The sequence below is a fragment of the Armigeres subalbatus genome, chromosome 3 (assembly GCF_024139115.2).
Source record: "Armigeres subalbatus isolate Guangzhou_Male chromosome 3, GZ_Asu_2, whole genome shotgun sequence".
In the NCBI taxonomy this organism is placed as follows: Eukaryota; Metazoa; Arthropoda; class Insecta; order Diptera; family Culicidae; genus Armigeres; species Armigeres subalbatus.
In genome coordinates this window covers 321,744,270-321,766,343 of record NC_085141.1, presented here as the reverse complement: position 1 = coordinate 321,766,343, position 22,074 = coordinate 321,744,270, and the positions used below count along the sequence as shown (strand labels likewise).

General features: G+C 40.3%; 2 protein-coding genes across 7 annotated transcripts in view; both read right to left on the bottom strand.

The window, feature by feature from the left end:
- Positions 1-11,719, bottom strand: part of LOC134222693 (transmembrane protease serine 9-like) — a 56,973-nt gene extending 45,254 nt beyond the window's left edge. Inside the window, exon 1 of the mRNA XM_062701851.1 lies at positions 10,879-11,719. Within this exon, the coding sequence (XP_062557835.1) occupies positions 10,879-11,676 (798 nt within the window). The 5' untranslated portion in view covers positions 11,677-11,719. The remainder of the gene's footprint in view (positions 1-10,878) is intronic.
- LOC134225461 (beta-arrestin-1) overlaps positions 1-22,074 on the bottom strand; it is a 295,165-nt gene that overhangs the window by 142,822 nt on the left and 130,269 nt on the right. The window lies entirely within an intron of this gene.

Genomic DNA, 22,074 nt, shown 5'->3' with positions numbered 1-22,074 from the left:
GCAACTGGGGAAAGAAATAATTTTAAAACTAAATTTTTAAACACTTTTTTGAAGTGTATTCAGACTTACCAATGAACACCCTGTATATCTTTAATAAAGATCCTATATTCATCGTCTTGGGAAAACATGAATTTTGACACCCATATATGCATAGTTCCAGACGGTGTATAAGGGTGGCAGTGGGTGGCAGTGGACACTATCATGCTGGAAATGTTTCTGTTATCATCGTCTCGCAAAGTCATGAACATAGCTACCCATATTTGCATTATTACGATCTGTTATCATTCCATTATGTTCCGAAACCGTTTTTACGGAAATGGCCATATCTCTACGTGGTTTTGATGGATTCTCGATCTACCACAGCCACCGTTGGCTGGCATAATAGTTATTCTAGTTTTTAGAAAGCATAAAACATGATGAAAGTAAACGTCACATAAAATGACAAGCACAGTGGAAAAAATGCATTTTGAACATACCTTCGGAAAACCCTTAACATCTACGGTGGCCAAGGACCAATCTTAGGTTTTACAGGGGGGGGGGGGGTTGGTGTCAATATACTAGAAAAGTGTCCGGTTCTGATGGTCCTGATTTTATCACAATCGGATTATTGTACGCAAAGTTATGATTATTTGAATTTCGACATAATTTTATCTATCTCAACCTTTTTGTCTAACCCCTGTACGTACAATTAAAAAAATTTGGTCAAATTATGATGGTCAAGCTTACTAGACTGATCAAAGCAACGATAAGTAGATGGTGTGCAAAACTGTGTGAAGATTTCGGACGAACACTCCAGATCGTTCGAATCGCGCCGGGGACTAAGACATGGACTTTGGTGCCTGTTGTTCAACATTGCGCTAGAAGATGCCATGCGAAGAGACGGGTGTAGCAACCGGGGCACGATTTTCAACAGATTATTCAACAGACAGTCAATTTATTTGATTCACGGATGACATGGACATTGTCGGCCGAACATTTGCAAAGGTGGCAGAACTATACCCCCGCCTGAAACGTGAAGGCGCTACAAAAGTTGGACTGGTAGAGTGAATGCGTCAAAAGACAAAAGTACATGCTTGTGGAAGGCAGAACCAGCGAGCGCGAAAAGAGGCCCGCGCTTGGGAAGCAGTGTTACGATAGACGGGGATACCTTTGAGATGATCGAGGAATTCGTATACTTTGGATCCTTGCTAACATGGATAATGCTCCCTGAAACATGGATAATGCTCGAGGAGGACTTGCAAGCACTCGGAGTACTCGAGAGACGGGTGCTTAGGACCATCTTTTGCGATGTGCAAGAAGACGATGTGTGGCGGTGAAGGATGAACCACGAGCTCGCACAGGTCTACGGCGAACCCGGTATCCAGAAGGCAGCTAAATCCGGAGGGTACGATGGGCAGGGTCATGTTGCAATAATCCGATCAGGAAGGCATGAGACGCCATGGAGCACAGCGAGCAAGATGGGCTGACCAGGTACCGAACAACTTAGCCGGCGTGAGGCGCATTCGAGGATAAGATATGCGGCCTCGAACCTTGTATTGTGGCGTCAAATTGTTGATTCAGCAGTATTTATCTGTTTAGATGTAAGCTAAATAAATGAAACGAATGATGGTCAAACTTCGTAGAACACCTAAGGTATTCGAGAATGAGCTGGATTTGAATAAACAGCTGGTAATAGTATCAAAGGAAGCCAGCACCCAAGGTCGTTGAAATAAAGGTAACTTCAAATTTTTCCTTAACAAGAATATCTGCTTAGCCAAACATAATCAGCTGAAGCTTTACTTCTTCTTGGGACATTTTTACGATCACTGTTAATTTATTGTTCTCTTGTATTTTTCATCCGTGTTCTGATTTTATTATGGTATCCCTCGATAGCATTAGATGCCAAAATTCAAACAGTTAAAAATTGGTTTCTTTTGGGGCGGAATAGAATCGTGAATAGAAACATAACCTGCAGCAACTTCTAGGAGTTTCAAGAAAGCTTATGATCTAGCTTGTCTGAACTAGTTCCAATTGTTGTTGTACTGCTTATTTGTTACATCAACAGGTCTTATAGACCCCAAGGATGTTTACTTATAAATGATTATAGAATTGACTTTCCGTGAACATACTTCCATCTTTGAAATCAAACACCCGTCTTGTACAAGTACTTTCACTTCTATCTAGTACGGGTGTTTGCGGAATACGGCAATGGTGAGTACAAATCCTTCTTCGGAAGTAGGCGTTTGTCCGGGATAAGGCAATGAATGGTGGATGTGATCTCTTCTTTAGAAGCAGGCGTTCACCATGAATAACGTTATAGTGAATGTGATTCATTCTCTACAAAGAATGCATCTACCCTGAATAATACAGAGGTAGTTGTTACTTCTTTTCAGAAGTAGGCTTTTCCTCGGAATAAGACAATGGTGAATATTATTTCAACAAAAGAACAACTACGCAGCCTCTAAGGATTGTAACAACATTTTTGTTTGTCCAAAGTTTCGATATGGGGTTGGTACCTTCTTCAGGAAAAAATAATACGTTGGTTCCTTGTCTAATGCTTGATCTAACAATAGCTGTCTGGCGTGCGTTTTTATGGTACATGACATTTCAACAGCATAAAATTAATGACACTCGAATGTTAGCTTTCTCGGTCTGACGAATCAGAACGATGGTTTTTTATTACTTGCCCGACGTTTCAGTCGATGGGTCAAATAACCATCGGAGTAGTTGTTTATTAAAACAAACCTAATTTAAAATCACTTTTTCAAAATTTTACAAAAATCAAACATGAAAAGCATCATTTCCTCTACTGGTGGATTGAAATCATTTACGAAAGGCGAAAGACCATATGATTCTTGAAAAAGGCCACAATCCATCGGTCGAAACGTCGGGCTAGTAAAAAAAACATCGTCCTGTTTTTTCGGACTGAGAAAACCAACTTCCAATTGTTATAAAAATCTTTATTCAATCCTTAAATACTGTGTAATCGTACTTTAGAACGTTTTAGTTTAAAAGCTTGAGTGAGTATATTTTAAATGTGGAGTTAGTTCTTACTAAAAGTTCAGAATTCGCTATAATAAATAAATAATTTTAAAAAAATACAGTCAAGGCTCAAAATAATTTTCTTATCACAGTCAATGATGAATATAATATCTTCTAAAACAAAGCGTTTGCTCACAAAAATTCAATGGTGAATGTGGTTTAAATGTCACTTTTAAAAGGCAAAAATATATTATTTTAACTTTAACTTTGAAGACGAACATATATGATATTAATCACAATTTTTATATTAAAATAAGGCTTCTGTCAAATTTTCAGCCCATTTTGATAAAATTTTAAGATGTGAAGTCGATTTTGGTTTAGTGTTTTTGGGCTTCAATTTTCAAAAAAAAATAACGCGAAATATAAAGGTCGAAAATTATCGCAGCAGCCTTTAAATGCAAGCTTTTGGTAAGCTCTACAAGTCTTGTGAACATTGCGATTCATTTCGATTCAGTTCTGACCATGTTTTAGTGATTTTCAAGCTTTTAAGTGCTTAAAAATACTGTTTCATTCGAATAAGTTTTTGTTCAACAAAATTCTCAAAATTATTATGAATCATGTACCAGTATCCAGTATTTTTTTATCTTGTTCTTTTCTGGACGTTTTAGTAATATAATTGTCAATGTACGATTAAGTAGAATTCTAAAAAATCAGAAGCTGAACATTTGTTACAAATTTGCACGTTATGATTTCTTAAAACAAATTATTCGAATAAAATACCACTTGATGCATTCGATGGCAAAAGCATTATGATATATAGTACAGTAAACCAAATTTGGAGATCGTTTGTACCTAGTGTTCATAAAAAAACGCATATGAAAACTAAGTTTCTTTGTTCGAACAATTTGTGCATGGCAGAAATAAAAAATGAATTTCTGTCTGTCTGACCCTTATAGATTCGGAATTACTGAACCGATTGACTTGAAAAATTGTATGCAAAGATTTTTAGGACTGGGAAAAGCTCTTATGATAGTTCGAGACCCCTCCCCGACTGGAAAGAGGGGCTCCCTTACAAATAAAACAAATTCCTGCATAAATCAAGAACTAATCAGCTTCAGGCGAAACGAAGTTCGTCGATTCTGTTAGTACTGAAATAAATTTACGATAATTCATAATAATTTATATTTTTAATTTAAGAAAACAACGACTTATGAGTGAAAGCTTGAAAATCACTAAAACATGATCAGAACCTAATCGAAATGAATCGCAATGTTCACAAGACTTGTAAAGCTCATTAAAAGCTTTCGTTTAAAGGTTGTTGCGAAGTTTTTCGACGTGTTTTTCGTGTTAGATATTGTTGAAACTTGAAAATAGCCCACAAACACTAAATCGACTTGAGCCACCCTGAAATGTTATCCGAAGAAGCTGAAAATTTGACAGAAAGCTTGTTTTAGCGTAAGAATTGTGATTCTACGCTGATTGGTTGAAATTCTGATACTTAATTTACCGCAAAGGAAAAGGCAGAACCACGATTTTATTCCTTAATAAAACATATCTTGGCTTTAATGTAAAATAATCTGGTTTGGAGGCAATTTATACCAATTGACGCCTCATAGATAAAATTATGACAAGTGTTCGTTTTGATAAATGACTCTCACTTCCGTCACAGATCAAAAATATGTTAAATCGACATTGTTGTTTCATAAGGGCGAAAGTCGCAAACGTAAACATTGACTTCTTCTGCTGATTTCACAAGATTTAGAGACTTATGGCTGGTATTTGCCACTTCCTTTCGATAGAAGGCGCGGAGCTTCTGTAAGTTCAAAGTGATTTGTTAGCTGGGGAGCGGTCCTAGTTGTCTAGGAATTTGCAGGAAAAGGCATTTATGACGTTTGCGACATTCGCCCTTATGAAACAACAGTGTCGAAATGACCATATGTTGAGTGACGTTATGCCAAATGCCTAGCCATATTATAGGGAATGCGTGAATAATAAGAGTAATTTGCTCTCCCGTAGGATATCGTAAGAATCTGGTACACTTTCTTCATGTTTCGGGTGAACGGTTGCTTTAAAAGAAGGAATCAATTATTTCTTTGCTTTATTCCAGACAAATGTGTGTTTCGGTTTTATTCTGTCCGTAGAATCAAACCCCAACTAAAAAGCAACCGTACGTCAAAATTCAATATAAACACGGAAAACGGGATTGGGCGTCACTGGACATCATTTGTGATGTTCAAGTCCAAAATACACGTGTTCAAATGGCTGTCAGTTGGCCCAACTAAAAACCTAATTCGTTAGTTGGGTCGAGGTCGTGGCCCAACCAGCGAATCGTGACTGTACAGCGAAGTCTATTTTTCAACAAGAGAGACGGATTCAGCTACCCTTTTACAGTGTTTCGAAAGGAGTAATCTACTATGTCGACTTATTTAGAGCAATAGCGTACTTTAAAAGAAAAAGTCATCTACTGTTTGCCTTAATCCTGGTGTTTTGTATTTTGAATGGTAAAAATGTCTGCTATTTTGCTTTATTCTGGGTAAACGCGTTTTTCTATAAAGGAAGTTATCCACTATTTAGCCCTTATTTAAGCAATTTTGTTAAAGCAAGCTATCCAATGTTTTCTTTCATAAAGAGCGAAAGCACAAAGTAACTGAAAACATGTCTTCGGAAAAATCTAGTCTTTGGAATATTCTTCATTTTAGTCAAATCTCAAACCAATGTATCTTTAGTGTTAGGGTAAAACGTCCTATCGTTGTGGTATATCCTAATGTTGCGGTAATGTATAAATAGTCCATCCTGGATATAATAGCATCCATAACAATTGTGGATCCGCTAAAACTCTTCGAATCAAACAATAGGACACCTTTTTTTTTTGACAAAATTCCGTTCAAAATGATGAAAAATTATCATTTTTCTTTAAAAAAAAATGCTTCCTTTGAGCCCATTATTGCGGTAGTGCTAAGGTCCTATTGTTGTGGTATCGCTCTCCATAAGAAATACAAACAATACTGCAACAATAGGACTGACCTTCAAAAAAAATATCGCAACCAATAGAGCAGCTGCGTCCTATTTTTTGCGGTAGTTTCATTTTTCATTGTGATAAAGAACAAAAACAACATAAGTTTAGCACAACTGACGTAATATTTACAGAAACTTGAGTTAACGAGCATCCTATTCAACTACTGCAATGTGAAAAAAGATAAGCAGTTCATTTTAAAAGAAGTATCGAAATCAATTTTGTTTTGACGCGGCGCTTAACCCCTTCATAATAGGTCGTTTTACCCTATCAGTCAAATTAAGTTTTGAAACGGGTTTGTCTGACTATATCCGTGAGTTCACAACGAAGCATTTTAAAACTTGAAGTCCCAATAATTGAAAGAACAAAGCAAAAAATGATGCTTTCTCCTGCTATTGGAACATTTTTTGCTTGAAATGTAGATGATCGGCTAGCGAATCAACCTTAAAGTAAGCGAAATAAAGTGTAAATTTGTTTTTGTAATAAATAAGTGAACAAATAGTGATAAACGTACTTTCTTTGATACAATTCGAATTGATTTAAGTACGGAAATTCCACTAAAATTAACATACACAAAACATCGTTAATTCAGCAGAGCTGTATTTCATATTTAGCCAAATTTCCATCTAAAGTCTAAATTTTTCTTGCAATGCGTCACACTTCAAAACCGTTTCCTAGCTTCAGTGTAAAAACAAAAAAACAATTGCACCATCCAACACATTTTGAAAGCTTTTTGAATCTGGAATTCAGAAGGTTCAAGTTTTATCTGAAAAGCTTCATGGGCAGGATAAACGGAAAATTCCAAGAGATTCTCGGGATGACATTTTACAACACTGACCCCGATTTCCATTCTCCTCGAATGCCATTATTATTACCCCCAATGAGTCACTATTCCGAATAAGGCACAACTTGAAATAACACACAACCCCGTCACAAGAGCCGAGTATACAATTTGATGAGTGTATACTTTCAAAAACATTGTTCTATTCTAGAAGAGCGTTCTACAAAAAAAAATATCTTCTTTTTCCAGAGAAACGCGTGCTATGAAAGGAAAAGTTATTTACTCTATCTCACTCCAGCCAACCACAATTTTTACAAGAAGGAGTCAATATTAGTTTTGTTATACTCCGGACAAATGCTCCTTTTCAAAGAAGATGCCAACTATTGTTTTACTTTATTTCATAATTTCCGTGCTTCAGCCGTATCCTACAGAAAATCTAGAGGAAACATCCCGACTAGGAAGGCAAAACAAGATTATAACATGATTCTAACAACATCAGTTATTCATAACAACCGTTGATATAATCGAGTTCTGATAAATTATTATCACATTTTTCATAGCAAAATTATAACAGAATTAGTTATATTTCATTTGTTTTGTTAAAATTGAATTCCCAGTTATTTAACAACATCCTAAACCAAGTTTATAACAGCCTATGTTAGAAAAACTGTTGAACTCAGTAACACAATATGATATAAATGTGTTATTCTCTCCTGATTGGGATGTGCTTCAAAATTAGGAATCACCAAGTCGGTTGCCCTACTCCCAAGAAAACGGAAAAAAATACTATTCTACCTAAGTTATCTATTCAATCGACTTAATTCGAGTACACGCGTCCTTCAGAAGTTTAGCCCTTTTCTAAGAAAACGCGTGATTTAAAAGAAAAAATCATCTACTCTCCTTTCCAGTTGCGTGCTATAGATTAATGCAAGATCTAGACTTACCTTCGTGACAGTTCATAGAGCTTGTTTACAGGGTGTTCGATGTGCCGGAAATAAAAATTCATAAGTTCCGTTCAAAGTCATGTTGATCTGAGTATTCCAGTGATATGCTTTGATTTCTACCATAAAGCTATCACAGAAAACATAAATATTCCTAATAATTCGCAGAACATTTTTTCCGGAAGCTGCTCTAGAGATAAGTCCTTCTGTAAACAAGCTCTGTAAACTATCAAACTACGTTATCATACGGTACTCTATGTAAGAAACAGTCATCTACTCTGTCATGGGCAATAATCTCAAAACAATGTTATAAGAAATATGTCTTCGAAAAAGCTGGCCTTAATGTAATTCAGTTCAGTAAACAGTGAATGTATAAAATTCAGAGCTATCAGTCAACATACATTTTGAAGCGGTGTTATCCGACTTCAGGTGTTTCGATCGTTAGGTGAATATGCCCTAGCTAAGCAAAGACTGCTTTAACGTTTTAGCTGTAACGATATTCATGGGTATTTTTTTGCCTCATGTATCTGTTAAGCAATATAGCTAGCTGATACCATCTTCAAATTGTAGAAAATCTCAACCATATTGATAATATTTGGTAACATTTTCAAAAAGTGGTGATATTTTGTTGCCGGAAAACTCATGAGGCAAAACGCCTTTTAGCTAGCATCTCTTAGAGAACAAAGCACCACGCGTCGGCGAATCAGAATTCTGGTATGAAAAGTGCATGGATGTATCATCAAAATGTAGAAAATTTCGGGATTTCTTACCTTCTTTGGATTATTCCGTACACTTTTTTCGCCTAACCTGGCGTTTTGGAGCCTCTTCCCTACGAGCTACGAATTCATGTCAACATTTTCAGCGTGCTTGCATGAAGCCACTATGCATGGAATACAATTACTTACTTTCCATGGACTTGCACTCCATATATACTAGAGGAACACTCTTTCTCTTTCTACCACCAACTCAATAAAATTTCCTCAATCTAGAAACTGTTGATAAAAATGTATCCTTCAGAAATAACAGCTCGACCACTCTCTCACTCTATTGGTTCGTTGTTCTCTTTACCGCCGTCATTAACTAGTGCAAACAACTCTTCCTCTTCAGCTTTCAAAAACAATTAGATGAATTGCTGCGTGTATTATGTGTAGATGATAACATTCGACCATCCTGCAAGAGCTTATTGCATACCACCAGAACTCAGAACGGGTAATATCCACTTTTATTCACACCCCTCCTAATAAATGTTCATCATGTGCGAACAGTATCCTCGGTTTTTCAGTATATTCAACAATCTAGATATCTTCTTAAAACAGCACAGTACGGAATTTGATGGACGAACGTAATGTTGCTTTAAAAATAAAGTAAAGAAGATCGTTTCCAACCAAGTCGTTACAGTAAGGATTCACCAGAAAGGCTAAACTCTAATCAAACAGAAGTAGAAAGTCCTTTTTCAACACTTTTTCGCTGATTTTCCGCTGCTACTATCGCTTCTGTACACCGAAACTGCGACCGAATCGAGCACGCGTCTGACTTTATCTGCGATAGGGATCCAAACTTGCCAGCAGGTTGCTTTTGGGAGCTGGTAGGCGCCTTGTTCTCGTACTCTGCTCTGTTGAAGTGCACATCCCGCGAGAGAGGAAGATTTCGAATTGGAGCACGTAACTACCGGACTACGTGCCCCCGTGAAGTAGGAAGAAAGCACAAGAGAAGCATGCCCGACCAGATTGTGCGAGAGAAAGTGAAATGTTGCACACCCACCAAACCCGAACCACCTGCCAATGGATGCAATACGAGCATTATGAGCATAACTGCGCGCCCCCCACGGAGGGAGAACGACCCCACGTGGATGGATGGACGATGGTTTTTGATTCTAGGGCACACTATCTACTACGACTGTTCTCTATGCAACTCCCCCACTCCACCGTCATGGTCCTTTTCCACTTTGTGCCCCATGTGGTGATTGTGGCCTACTTCAAACTCTCTCAGCTCGCTCATCGTACGGCAAGCACTTGTTTGTCCACGCTTTTTGCTGGAGTCGACGGTACCGCCGCCGGCAGCGGATACAAGTGGATAGAACGCAAAAATGGAAAACAATTCTACTACACACAATGTTAGACAAATATTTTTCCAGACAAATGAACGGCGGTAACGACATGTGGCAGAGCCGTGCTTGGAGTTTTGCGGTAAAACGTTGAACTCTCACTCGAAGGGCTTGCGATGTGTGCGCGGTTTTGTTGAGGTAGGCCGTAAATAATATGAAGTAAATCAACGAAAATCTGGACAATCAGCCGGGGTGGAAGCAGTACATTTTTGACAAGTGTAATTATTCCGAAATAGATGATGCATCTAATGGAGTGAAGTCAAGATAACGCTGAGCGGTAAGCAGCATGGTTAGAATAGATAGGTAGATTGAAACGCTACTCCCAAGCTGCGGGTTGTTAATTTTACATAACTATTATAAGGACAAGCCTCCCGGAATCTAAAGGCAAAACTAAGGGCACCCCACTCAATACGGAAGCAACGCACAACTGTCATTTTTACTGTTTTTTTAAATGCTGCGACGCAGCAAAGCTGGAATTATAAAAATGACGGTAATTGCGTTGCTTTAATGTAGTGGAGTTCCTGTAAACGCGCTAGATGGAATTAGTTTTTGGATTCCGGGAGACTTGTCCCTCTGAACTCAGATGTCACCATCGTAGGCAAAAATGCGCTTTGCCAACTACCCTTGCGAAATTTTCAAACTCTCAGTTTTAGTTTTTCCCGATTTACCCAACTTTACTCGTGATTTTTGCATGAGGAAATCTAAAAATAAGTTCACATTTCCTTTGAGGCAATTGAACTCACGAACGGCTGGAGTGTAGTACCGTTTAAATTGGTTAGATTATCATCATTCGGCACATCTAAATTGGAATAAGTTTTTGACTTCCACCAGCTTTTGATTTGATAATTAATTAGACAGTCAATTCAGGTATATTCCTCTCAAATGATAGGGAATTTGAAAATCCAAATAAAGTTCTCACACATTTAATGTATCGCCCCAACGGAACATATATGCTTTCAGGGGTTGAATGTAATGAAAAAGAAAACAGTTCAGTAAAATGTTCTATATTTTATGTAATAATAATCTGTTTCAATAGCCATTTTAGATATAATGCATTTCAATCACAATTTCTCCTTCACAGTCCGCTGACCTCCTTCACCCAGTCTCGAACAGCGGCAACTCGAGAATATACTCCAGGATATCCGGGCTCAGCGCAGCCAACTCCCCAGGATACCACACCGACCAGGGTATTGCCCTCTACCAGTGGACCACCGGAGTCACCTTGACAAGCGTCCTTACCGCCCTGCTTATAACCAGCACAAACCATACGATCGGTGACACCTCCGTACATGGCATATGCCTGACTGCATTCTTCTTGCGACACGGCCGGAACGTTGGCAGCCCGAAGCACTGCGCTCGACTCGGCAGGGTTTTGGGTATTACCCCAGCCGGAAACCTGCAGACAAGTGCCTGCGTTAACCGGATCGTCTTTTTGTGGCAAATCCACCGGACTACAGCTTTCGGAGAATGTTACGGTCTCTTCCAGTTCCAGCAGCGAAAAATCGTAGTCAGTAGTAGCAGCACTGTATTGTGGATGACGATAAACGGTTCGTACCTTGTAGAGCTGACCTCCAGAAGCATGTCGACTGGAACCGACGCGCACCTGTAGGTTATGTTGATAACTGGAAGCACAATGACCTGCCGTCAGAACCCAGCGATCCGAAAGCAACGATCCTCCGCAGAAATGGCTGGACCCCACGTCGCTCAAAGACACTTGGAAGGGGACATCCTCAACGGCAACTTCATATCCACCAACTACGCGACCACTAGAGCGGCGAACATTCCACCACGGACGAGAAGGGTGCAACCCTTCGACCGAAAGACCAAAGGTGCAGGCAAACAAAGTCGCCGTCAATAGGAGCAGGATGCGAGCCATTCTTGATAGGAGGACACGTATGAACTACGATGTCAGAGTAGAACGGTGAGGTTTTTATAGTGTGGAATTTGAAGTGCCGATGATTAGTTGAAATTGATTGATAAAGTAACCAAATCCATGAGCTTAGTGCATCTGAAAGTTCTATAAACTTTTGAGTACCAAGCTCCGACAAAGTTTCAAGTGATTTGTCATTCAATTTGAACGAGCTTCAATAAACTAAACACTGCTTAATCATCCCAGCGGTGATGGTGCTTTTCTCGTGCATATTATTTATTTATTTTTTTATTGCCTTTACTAAGGAGACTTTCAGCCTTAGGCTGGCTCAAATGCTCCGGACATCGTGCATAATGAAGAATAATATTTCAGCTTCAACTCCGATCTTTCAATAGGAACAAATTTAAGTTTCTTTAATTTAAAATAAGGGTGAGTGTCAAAAAATGAGTGAGACATCCACCACTAGATGGATCAATCAGAGTTTTTTTTATTTTAAGTAATCTTCTCTCTGAAAAAAAATATTCCAAAATACGACTTTTTTCCCACAGCTTAAAGCATGTCAGCAATCATGGTGCCAATTGAACTTTGCCTTTTAACGATTCGTTTGAATTTTCCAGAAGAATAGAAAATATTTACAATAAATTCATCCTGAAATTTTTCTAAATCTCTCACAGAAACTCTTTTTCACGATTTATTTTGCTTGATCTTGTAACGTGTTACTTTTTTCGATAAATTTTAATTAAATCAAAATAGTAATTTACTAAGTTTTCTGTTTTTTAAGTAAAATCAATTAATTAAATAGTGAAATATTACGTAAATAATTTCCAAACCGGACGAAAAAAGAATTTGAATTTTTATTTGTATATCGATTTACGGGTTTGTGTTTGACTAGAATTATTTATCCAAATTAAAATTGACCATGTGCTGTTGCTTAGTGTTCTCATGTGCTCGTTTTATATGGACTCACCGAGGCGCTTGCACTCTTTGTCGCCATTTCAAATTTATTAGGCGAAAATTTAAAATAAATGACGACTTTTCAAAGGATAAGTTTGTTTATAAAAAGAATCAGACAAAAACTCGATCATTTCGCTAAGTGAACGTCTGGTACTAGAAGTGTGTTCGAGTAGGCTACGAAGTTTTTCAGTATTTTAAGTTGAGTTTGGCTAGTTTGAAAAATACTGAACGTAGCAGACGTCATTAAGACGTATTTTTAATTCCGCTAACACCGTGTTATTTAGTGAAACGTACGGGCTAGAGTTTGTGTATTTGACCGGAGTCGGGTACGGGAATAAGTGTGGTGTCTACAGGGCCCGCCATTTCGTCGAAGGAACTTCAAGAGCTCGAGCCTACGTTAACGACCACCTGTAAAGGGAGTCAAACGGAGAAGTGAAGTTGCTCCTCAAAAAGCGAAAACTCGGCGGTCGCCAATCAACTGTCGAAGGTAAGATCCTCAAGCCAATTCCCGTGGACCATTCCCGAGAGTGCGGTCCCCGTACGTCGTCAATAATCGTACGCAGGAATGAATCGAACCGACGAGTAGTAGTTACGGTTAGTAGTTTTTTTTTAGTCCTCGCTCGGTGAACCGGAAAGGTTCCGTTCAGCCGCCACTCCCTCCGCATGTTTTGTTTCGGCCATATAGTTTGAGCTCGACCTCCATTGCTGCGCGCCAATCTGCAGCATCTGCGGCAAACCCAATCAGCCGCCATCGCCGCAACCTGGTCGGAGGACAACGCCGCCACCTTCTCGGCGGAGTAATTTCAACGCATCAGTGCATCGAGAAGCAAAAACCTGCGCAGGTATGTGAGCTTGTTGTTTCATGGCCATGATTAGCTCTTTTTTTCATTCCGTACCGATACGTCCAACCCGAATTAGAGAATAAATGTCGTTAAGTGATTTTGTTTTTCTGTTGTTTTTTCAGCGGATTGAGCGAGTTCTGGTAGGTGGGGAATTCGCGGGAAGTGGGGCGGGCGTAACCAGGATTTCGATTAGGGGGAGGCTAAAATTTTTAGGTCTTCTGAATCGTAGTTTTATAGTAGTTTATAAGAAACACCGAATATTAGTGCTTGGTACTTTTTTCGCTTCTAAGCTCCAAACACTTTGAAACCAAATCCACAACTTCAACAGTAAAGGCTCAATCACAAGAGAGCATTGCGCGTCAGCGTTTTGTACTAAAACGTAATGCCAATAAACGTGACGCATTCACGCCCGGATTCTTCAGGAATGCCACCAGCAATTTCTTCGGCAATGTCTTCAGGAATTCCACCACCATCAATTTCATAGAATTGACAAAAAAATCCACTATTATTTACTCCAAGAAATCCTCCACGAACTCCTTTATAAGTTCTGCAGGAAATCCTTCAGATAATTCTTTCGTGCTTTGTTTCTCATAAAAAATCCTGAAAAATTGTACCTTGGAATTACTAAGAATATTCCGTAGAAGAAATTTCGCTAAAATCTTCCGAACTTCCTGTGTAAATTCCATATTTTTCAGTGAAAGTTTCTTTGAATAATTTCTTATGAAAATTTTAAAGAATTTCTCCAGGAATTCCACCGAAAATAAAATCAACAATGGAATTTTTGGAGGAATTGCTAGATGGTAATTCTCAAAGAAATCCTGAAGAAAGAATTCGGTCGAAAGAACTTCCAGATTGGACATGTCCTCCAGAAGTTTCTTCCAGAAAATTCCTCCGGAGTTCCTCAGGAATTCTTCCAGAGTTCAACCGGCAGATCCTCCAAGAAATTCCTCCAGGATTACCTCGACAAAATTATTCCGGTAGTTCTATCGGCAGTTCCTACAGGGGAGCTCTTTGACAAATTCTGCCGGGAATTATACAGAAATTCCTCAAAAGCTCCTCAAGGAATTCTCCAGGAGGTCCTCTGATGATGTTGATGGTCCTGCTACATACCCTACAAAGGTTTTTCAGCTAAGACGAGATTTGTCTGTGAGATGAATTCTCCAAGATTTTTTGCCGAGAAGTCCTCTGGTAAGATTCACTGGCAAGTTTCCTCCGGGGTTCATTTAAAAAATTCTCCCGGGAGTTTCTACAGAAATTCCTCCAGGGTGTTCCACCAGTAGATCATTCCAGGCTTTTTGAAATCATTTAGGCTTTCTTTCAATAACTGAAAATTGGCTGGAAATTCCTCCCGAAGTTCTTCCGATAGTTTTTCTGGGAGTTCCTCCGGGAGGTTCTGTAACTAATGGGGCAGCCCTCGCTTCGACACCACATGAGACTCCCCTCACCTCCAAAAGAAAACCTCAGGGGTCGGCATACGCGCTTGAATCTCTCGCGACCAAGAAAAACACCCACGAATACCGTTAACGCTTCACCGCACTTCTTTATTCAGCACACAGGCACCTTCAGCTTCTCCCACTTCCTTCAACCGTCTATCTCCTACCTTCTTCACCTTCTCACTACTCTTCTTCTGTTGGCGGAGCCCCACTTCTCCAGTCCGCTGACCTCCTAGGCGCCGTTCTTCCTACGCTCGCCTCTGTACTGCTTCCGACTCCACGACGATGTTCAGCCGCCTGTCCTCCTCCACCGAGCTATTCGCGGACGAAATTGAAGCGGCGTCTGAAGCTCCGAATAAAATGGTGGCGTCCACGGACAATTGGGTGACGTTATGCCGGGGCCTGATCGCTGTGGACGTTCAGCGGCGGACCCGCTTTCAGGGGCCGCTTTCTCGGATCCGGGTACGTAATGTCGAGACGGCAACTGGTCACGTTATCTGGCTGGATTCAGCGGAACAATCACGGGCAACTCAACGTTGAACCCACAAAGAAAGAGGGGTCCTGCGAAGGCACATTGGGGAAAGTAAGTAGCGTCTTAGTTTTTGGAGGGGTTGGAGTTCTGAGTCGAGGATTTTTACCTGGATGATTACTTTGGCTTTACAGTTTCCACTGGTTGTTGTTTTCAGACGTCTGTCGATGCTTGCAGATATCGCTTTGGAAATGATTCCAAGCAATGGCGATATATCCTTTCAGAACCCTCGACCAAGCAAACTTCCCCTCCAAGCCTTTTGCTTATCATGGCGCCTTCTACGCCACCCCAATGGCCGTCCAGTTTTCCGTGATCCTGCCATCTGCTGGTGGTGAATAGCGGAACTATGTGTGGTGTGGCTGCATCCTTTCCGGTGGGTGATATAGGTTAGGTTGTGATGCTTGGCGCATATTCAACTTTCTTCTTGGTATTGTCTAACATATATTTATTACACGGAGATAAAAACGAAAATCTCACACATCTCGAAAACGACAGGCCACACCACTGGTTACAGGTCCTCTAGGAGATTTTTCCTAGGAGTTTCTCCTGATATTTCTCCGGGAAGTTCTTACGGGGCTCCTCCGGCAGTTCCTTACGTGAATTCCTCCGGGAGATCCACCCGCAGTTTTATGAGGCATTTTTTCCGGGAGTTTCACCGGCAGTTCCTCCAGGTGTTCGCTTTTAGAAGAAACTCCCGGCGTAATTTTCCGGAGAACTACCATGCGGAATTTCTGTAGGAATTCTCGGAGAAATTATCAGAGAATTTTCGGAAGAACTACCGGAGAGAACTTCTAGATGAATTTTATTGAAGAACTACAGGAAGAATTTTCGAAAAAAGAGGAAAAAGAAATTTTAAGAAGATTCTTAAATGAATTCCTGAAAGAAAGATACTGGATATGAATTTCCGGGAGGAACTACTAGTGGAACTCAGGAGAGAATTCGAGGAGAACAGCCGAGGGAGATACCTGGAGTTGAATTTCTAGAGTAACTTACGAAATCCCATTTCACCTTTGAAATTCCTGCCAAATATCCTCAAAAGAATCCCCTGTGAAGCTCTTGGAGGGATTAATAGAGGAGACTTTTGGAAAAACTTTCCTGCTGGGGGGAGCTCCCGGAGGAACTCCCAAGCACTTCAAGAGGAAATTTCTGAGTAGTACTGAAATAATTATTGGAGAAAGTTCATGAAGGAATTTCTGGAGAAATGTCTGAAGGAATTCCAGAGAAAAAAAACCAGGAGGAATTAATGCAGAAACTCCCAGATGAAATCCTGAAAAGTATTCCCAGATGAGTTGCTGTTCTTTGTTTTGTTCTGAAGAAATTCCTGGAAGAACTCTTGGAAGATATCCTGGAGGAACTCCCAAACTAATTTCAGAATGAAATTCTGGAGTAAATTCGAGTGAAGTCCGGAAAGAATTCTAGAGGACAATTCCGTGGAAAAAAAAATCCCGGAGAAATTCCTGAAGGAAGGAAAGAATTTCCGGGGAAATACTAGGACCTGGAGAGAAATTCCTAAAAAAAAATTCTAGAGGAATTTTTGAAGGATATTCTACAAGAAAATAATTGCGGAAAAGAATTCCAGAATGTAATTCTAGAGGATTTCGCTATTGAATTTATAAGAGTATTCCCAGGAAAAATCCTGGAAGTTATCCGGAGGAATTAAAGGAACAGTTCCTGGAGGGAATGCCTGAAGCAGTTTCCTGAAAATTTCCGAAGATTTTTATAAATGAGCAGATGAAATTATGAAGCGAAATCAAAATTTCCGTCGCAAATTACTAAAAAGAAAACTTCTAGTGGAATTTTTGGGAGAAATTTCGTATAAATTCTTAGGGGAACTCTAAAATGCATTCCTGAAGGAAATGCCGGAGATTGTCCTGGATGAATAGCCGAAGAAATGTCTAGAAATAAAACTTGAAGGGAAGAAATCTTCATGAAATTTCCTCATGAATTTCCTAAAAAAAAGTTAGTTATTGGTTTCTAGATAAGGAGAAATTACAATTACAGGAGAAGGATTTTCAAACGATTTTCAGAGGAATTTGTGGATAACTTTCCGGAGGAATTTAGAAGTTCCCAGGGGAGCTTCTAGAAGGATTTCTAGGAGGAATTCTTGAGCCCGAAATGTTTCAGCAGAGTTGTTTTGAAGTTTCATATAGTACTGGATCCTGGATTACCCTTATAAGTTTTTTTGGGAATCTTTTGAATTTTCAAAAACCTATTTCTGGATATGATTGGATTGTAAAAGTGCACATGTTTAAGCTGAATTCATTTTACCAGTACCCGTTCAATTATTCCACCATTTATGGGCGGCGGGTTACCCCCCCTGCCCCCCTCTGGCTACGCCCTTGAGTGGGGGAGAAAATATTAAGCGTAAGTAATTTTGGAGCCAGCGACCGTTCGTCAGTCCCGGAGGTAAAGAGTCTGTAAAAGTCGGGCAAATAGATAACACGACCGGTGGCCTTTCTTCGAGAGTGGCGCTAAAGCCACCGTGTTTTAAAATCCTCTCGAGAACAATTCGCGAGCGGTTACAATCTTCAACATGAAATTCTTTGATCAACAAAATCACACGAATTTCTGCGGGGATTTTTGTAAATTTTCCATAAGAAATTCTTTTGAACGACTAAGATAAATAAAGAGTGGAATCCTATTGTTAACATCTCGTGGATAAAGGGGCTAATAATAAAGGGATAAAAGGGCGGCCTCTTCTCCCCATCTATTGGGTCAAATCTAGGGAAACGAGGGCTAGATAATAATATGTGTATGTACGAACTTTCTTCTGGAAGGAGATTCTCTATTCATCCGTGGATTCGCATAAGTGTCTCTGCTTATGGATCCACCCCACCCATTTTGGCCGTTCATACAGGAGTTTGATGAAATACAAGCAATAATATATAATCATGATCAAATCGTTTTGTCAAGAAAATAAGGCCAGTGCTATCGGCAGGTGCCTTGCTACAATAGATGGTAGTATGATCATCATCATCATCATCCAAGAGATATTTTTTCTGAATACTAATAAGTCCTTGGGATTGAAGTATTTTTTAACAACTTCGATTCTGGCAAGAACATCGAGTTTGGAAAGCAATATCCAAACTTACACGACTCCAAATTCGGTTGGATTGTCAGAGGAGAATTTTCCAAAGATAGTTAAGGTGTGAAAGGCAGCTGTAACATCGCAACTACAAATCGATCAGAAGATCTTCTGACTCGGTTTTGAGCCTTAGATAAGGCAGACTCCACGAACAGTTATTCCCCTGAAGAGTCCCGCTGTGAGACTACCACAGTTCAGCGCAGATCCCAGGGTCGTTGTTTTGGAGATTGCATGTCGGCGTTTTCTGAGCAGCGAACGAAGGTCAAAGATACGACTAACTTCCGGAAGCAATGCGTTGATATCTACATGTTAATATATATATATTGATAGTACATGAAGTAAAGTCACATGCAGAAGATTGAAGAGGATCCTAACCCCATCATCTGGTGGTAAAGAAAGCCAACATCATCACCAAGATCTGCGTGGTGTTCGTCGTCTCCTAAAAACATTCTTTCGCACTAGCCTTTAACGAAGTGTTATTGAAGGGGTTAATCATTCAACAGAAGTTTCGATATATCCTCCTGCAGAGGCTGTACGAAGGGCTGATTTTTCTGAAGTGGCGGATGCGGAAGAAATGGCCCGGCAGATATTCGTGCGCCCCGAGAAAAGGCCTTTCAAATCTATTATCTGGCGTCCCACTCCTTTGGAGAGGTAGGTGTGTACGAGCTGAACGCCGTGACCTACGGAACGAAACCGGCCCGTACACTTGCTCAACCGGCCATGGATGAAGGAGAATGGTTCCCATCTGGCAATGACATCACCATCGTCTATGATAACCTGGAGGATGCCAAGAAGATACACCATAAACTAGACGAGATGACCGGTAGTTTTCAGCTCAGCAAATCGGCATCCAATAGTGCAGTGGTTCTGGAGTGTATCCCTGATGACAATCGTGCAAATAGCCTGGCATCATTCTCGATCCAGATCCATCAGTGAAGGCATTTGGTTACCCGGAAAAGATGTATTCCGCTTTCAATTCGACGTTTTGACGATAATTGTTACAACGTTTGGCCCATTTTGGTTCACAGGTGCTACTACGGTTGCTGCAGAGGTGTTTAAGCAGCTTCTCTGGAGGGTGAGACGTGGAAGAAATTCAACGTTGAACTGCCGATTCTTAACGAAATCTAGATAAAGCGATGCGAAATAATTCCCAACGCTGATGCAGGTTTACTGTTTCTCTGATGCAGAAAGCTTGCGACGCATGTCTTTACATTCACAGTCAATATGAGGATGAAAACGTGAATACCTTGCCTAGAACTCAGCGGATCGTTGATTGCTGGTGAGCTCCTCCGAACAACATTTTGGGTAGATTTTACGTGTGCTCTACGGTGGATCCAGGCTTAACCTTCTACGTAACTCACATTTGTCGCAAATAGTGTTACGAAAATCCTGGCACATACGGAAGGCTCCGTTTGTAGGCACGTAGCAGCTGTTAGAAAACCCAGTTGATTTAGTTTTGAGAGGTATTGGACCGCGCTGACCGAGCTGGTTTGCTGAAGAGGGGAGTAATTGGCCAAGACTTATATAGAAGAAGAAAGTAAGGAGTGAAGAAGGTGTACTGAAGTCGTCGAAAGCATCCACAGTGGCAGATTTAAACAGAGGTTTCATCTACTCTACGAGTTTCTACGAGCTATCTGGCAGCAGTTTATTTAATCACATCGTCCAAATAGGGTTTTAGGAGGAGATGCACTAGCTAGGACGAGTCTCCCAGTTAGCCTTGCGAGCAAAGGCATAGGATTGCCAATCCGGAGATAACGAGTTCGATTCTCGGTCCGATCTAGAATGTTTTCGGGTGGGAAACATAATCTCGACGCCCTGGACATAGTGTATCCCTATTACTTGTCACACCAAGATACATACTCATACAATGGCAGGCATAGCAAAAGCTTTCAATTAATAACTGAGGAAATTCTAATTGAATACTAAGTTGCAGGCCATGTTTCATTTGGAATGTAGGGCCATGAAATAAAGAAGAAGAACTACGACAAGCAGAATATATTCTGATACGGAAGGTTTAAAGGGAGATATTTTCGAACTGGTCGAACTGGTGCTGGTCGTCCGGAAGAAGGAATCCGTCAGAATAAGGTTTCCACTACGATGGAACCCTATTTATGGAAATATGTTTACAAAAATGGACGAGTCTATCTGCGCCATTCGGACGAGTCTATCAATACCAATGGTTGTTCAGGTTCCTTTCAAATATTCCTTCCATGTTTTTTTTTCAGGCACCCTTTAGCAAATATTAAAGTTTAGAGGCCACGTAAAGGTCTCATATAAGATTTTTTACCAGGTTGCCTAGCTTATGGAAAAGAGTGTATTTCTCTCGACAAGTGCAACAGTTTCTACAATTTGTCACCGAATGCAAGATGGGCCACAGTGATAGAAATGATAAAAAGATCTGTCGAAAGTGTTTAACCAAGGACTTCAAATCTTGCGAATGGAACATTCCTCTACAATCAGAACGGATGTAGTTTTCTACAACATCGTCTTCTTCATGATGATAGCAGACACAAGAAATCAATTTTGAGCGTTCCAACTGAGTTCGCATCCGTTAATGCTCATCACGGTTTGGAGCAAGTACTTCTCAAGTACGTTCGGGTCACAGTGCATGGAAAAGGTTCGCCTTTCGATATCAACGTTCGCCTTTCTTGATGCAGGATCAACCTCAACGCTAATGGAGCATAGTTTATGGGAGGAGCTGAACCTCGATGGTGAAAGACTCCGCTACATATCTCATGGACTGGCGAACAAGGGCGATACGAGGAAAATTTGGTAGTATTTTCAGCTGAAGATAAATAGCGCTCAAAACCCAGAGCGTAGCTTCCGTATTTCTAAAGTCCACACAGTGCGCAACCTGAACCTTCCTGCGTAAACTATGCCGGCAAACGATCTTGCAAAGCGTTACCAACACTTGTCGGAACTACCAATAGAGTCCTACGCTGCAGTGAAACCTCGATTACTCTTGGGTGTTGACGGCCCTTGAATAGAGTATCAACTTGATTCTAGAGAGGGGAAAGAAAATCAGCCGATGGCGGTACTAACACGACTGGGTTGGGTGATCTACGGTCCATACTCTACGACAGAGGAAAACATCGGGAATGAAGACGTTTCGTATAATGAACAAGCAATAGAAAATATGCAAACAAACACCATTCACAAGGATAGAGACCGCTCCACTGTGGGGCTGCGAAGATATCCAGTTTCCGAAGGGTGACTCCATGTCCCTAAAGCGATACGGTTGTTGGAACAAGCGTACTAGTCGAGAATCTAAGCTAGTGCAAAGAAAGGAGCTGGAGGAGAATAAAAAATGGAATTTCAATCAGAAGAATACATCCGCTAGTTGCTAGCACAGAAAAAAAAAGCTACGCACTCCGGAGATTCGTGGTTTCCGCCGATCTTTTCAGTTCAAATCCCAGTGAACTCGAATTAGCGGATCTCACGCTCCGTTACATATACTCTGAAGGTGGCTTCGGAATTCGAGGATGGTGCAAGTAGTACACGTCATATGCGAGCAAAGGATAACCCAAAACGATACGAATCTTCAAAGCCATCGAATGATTA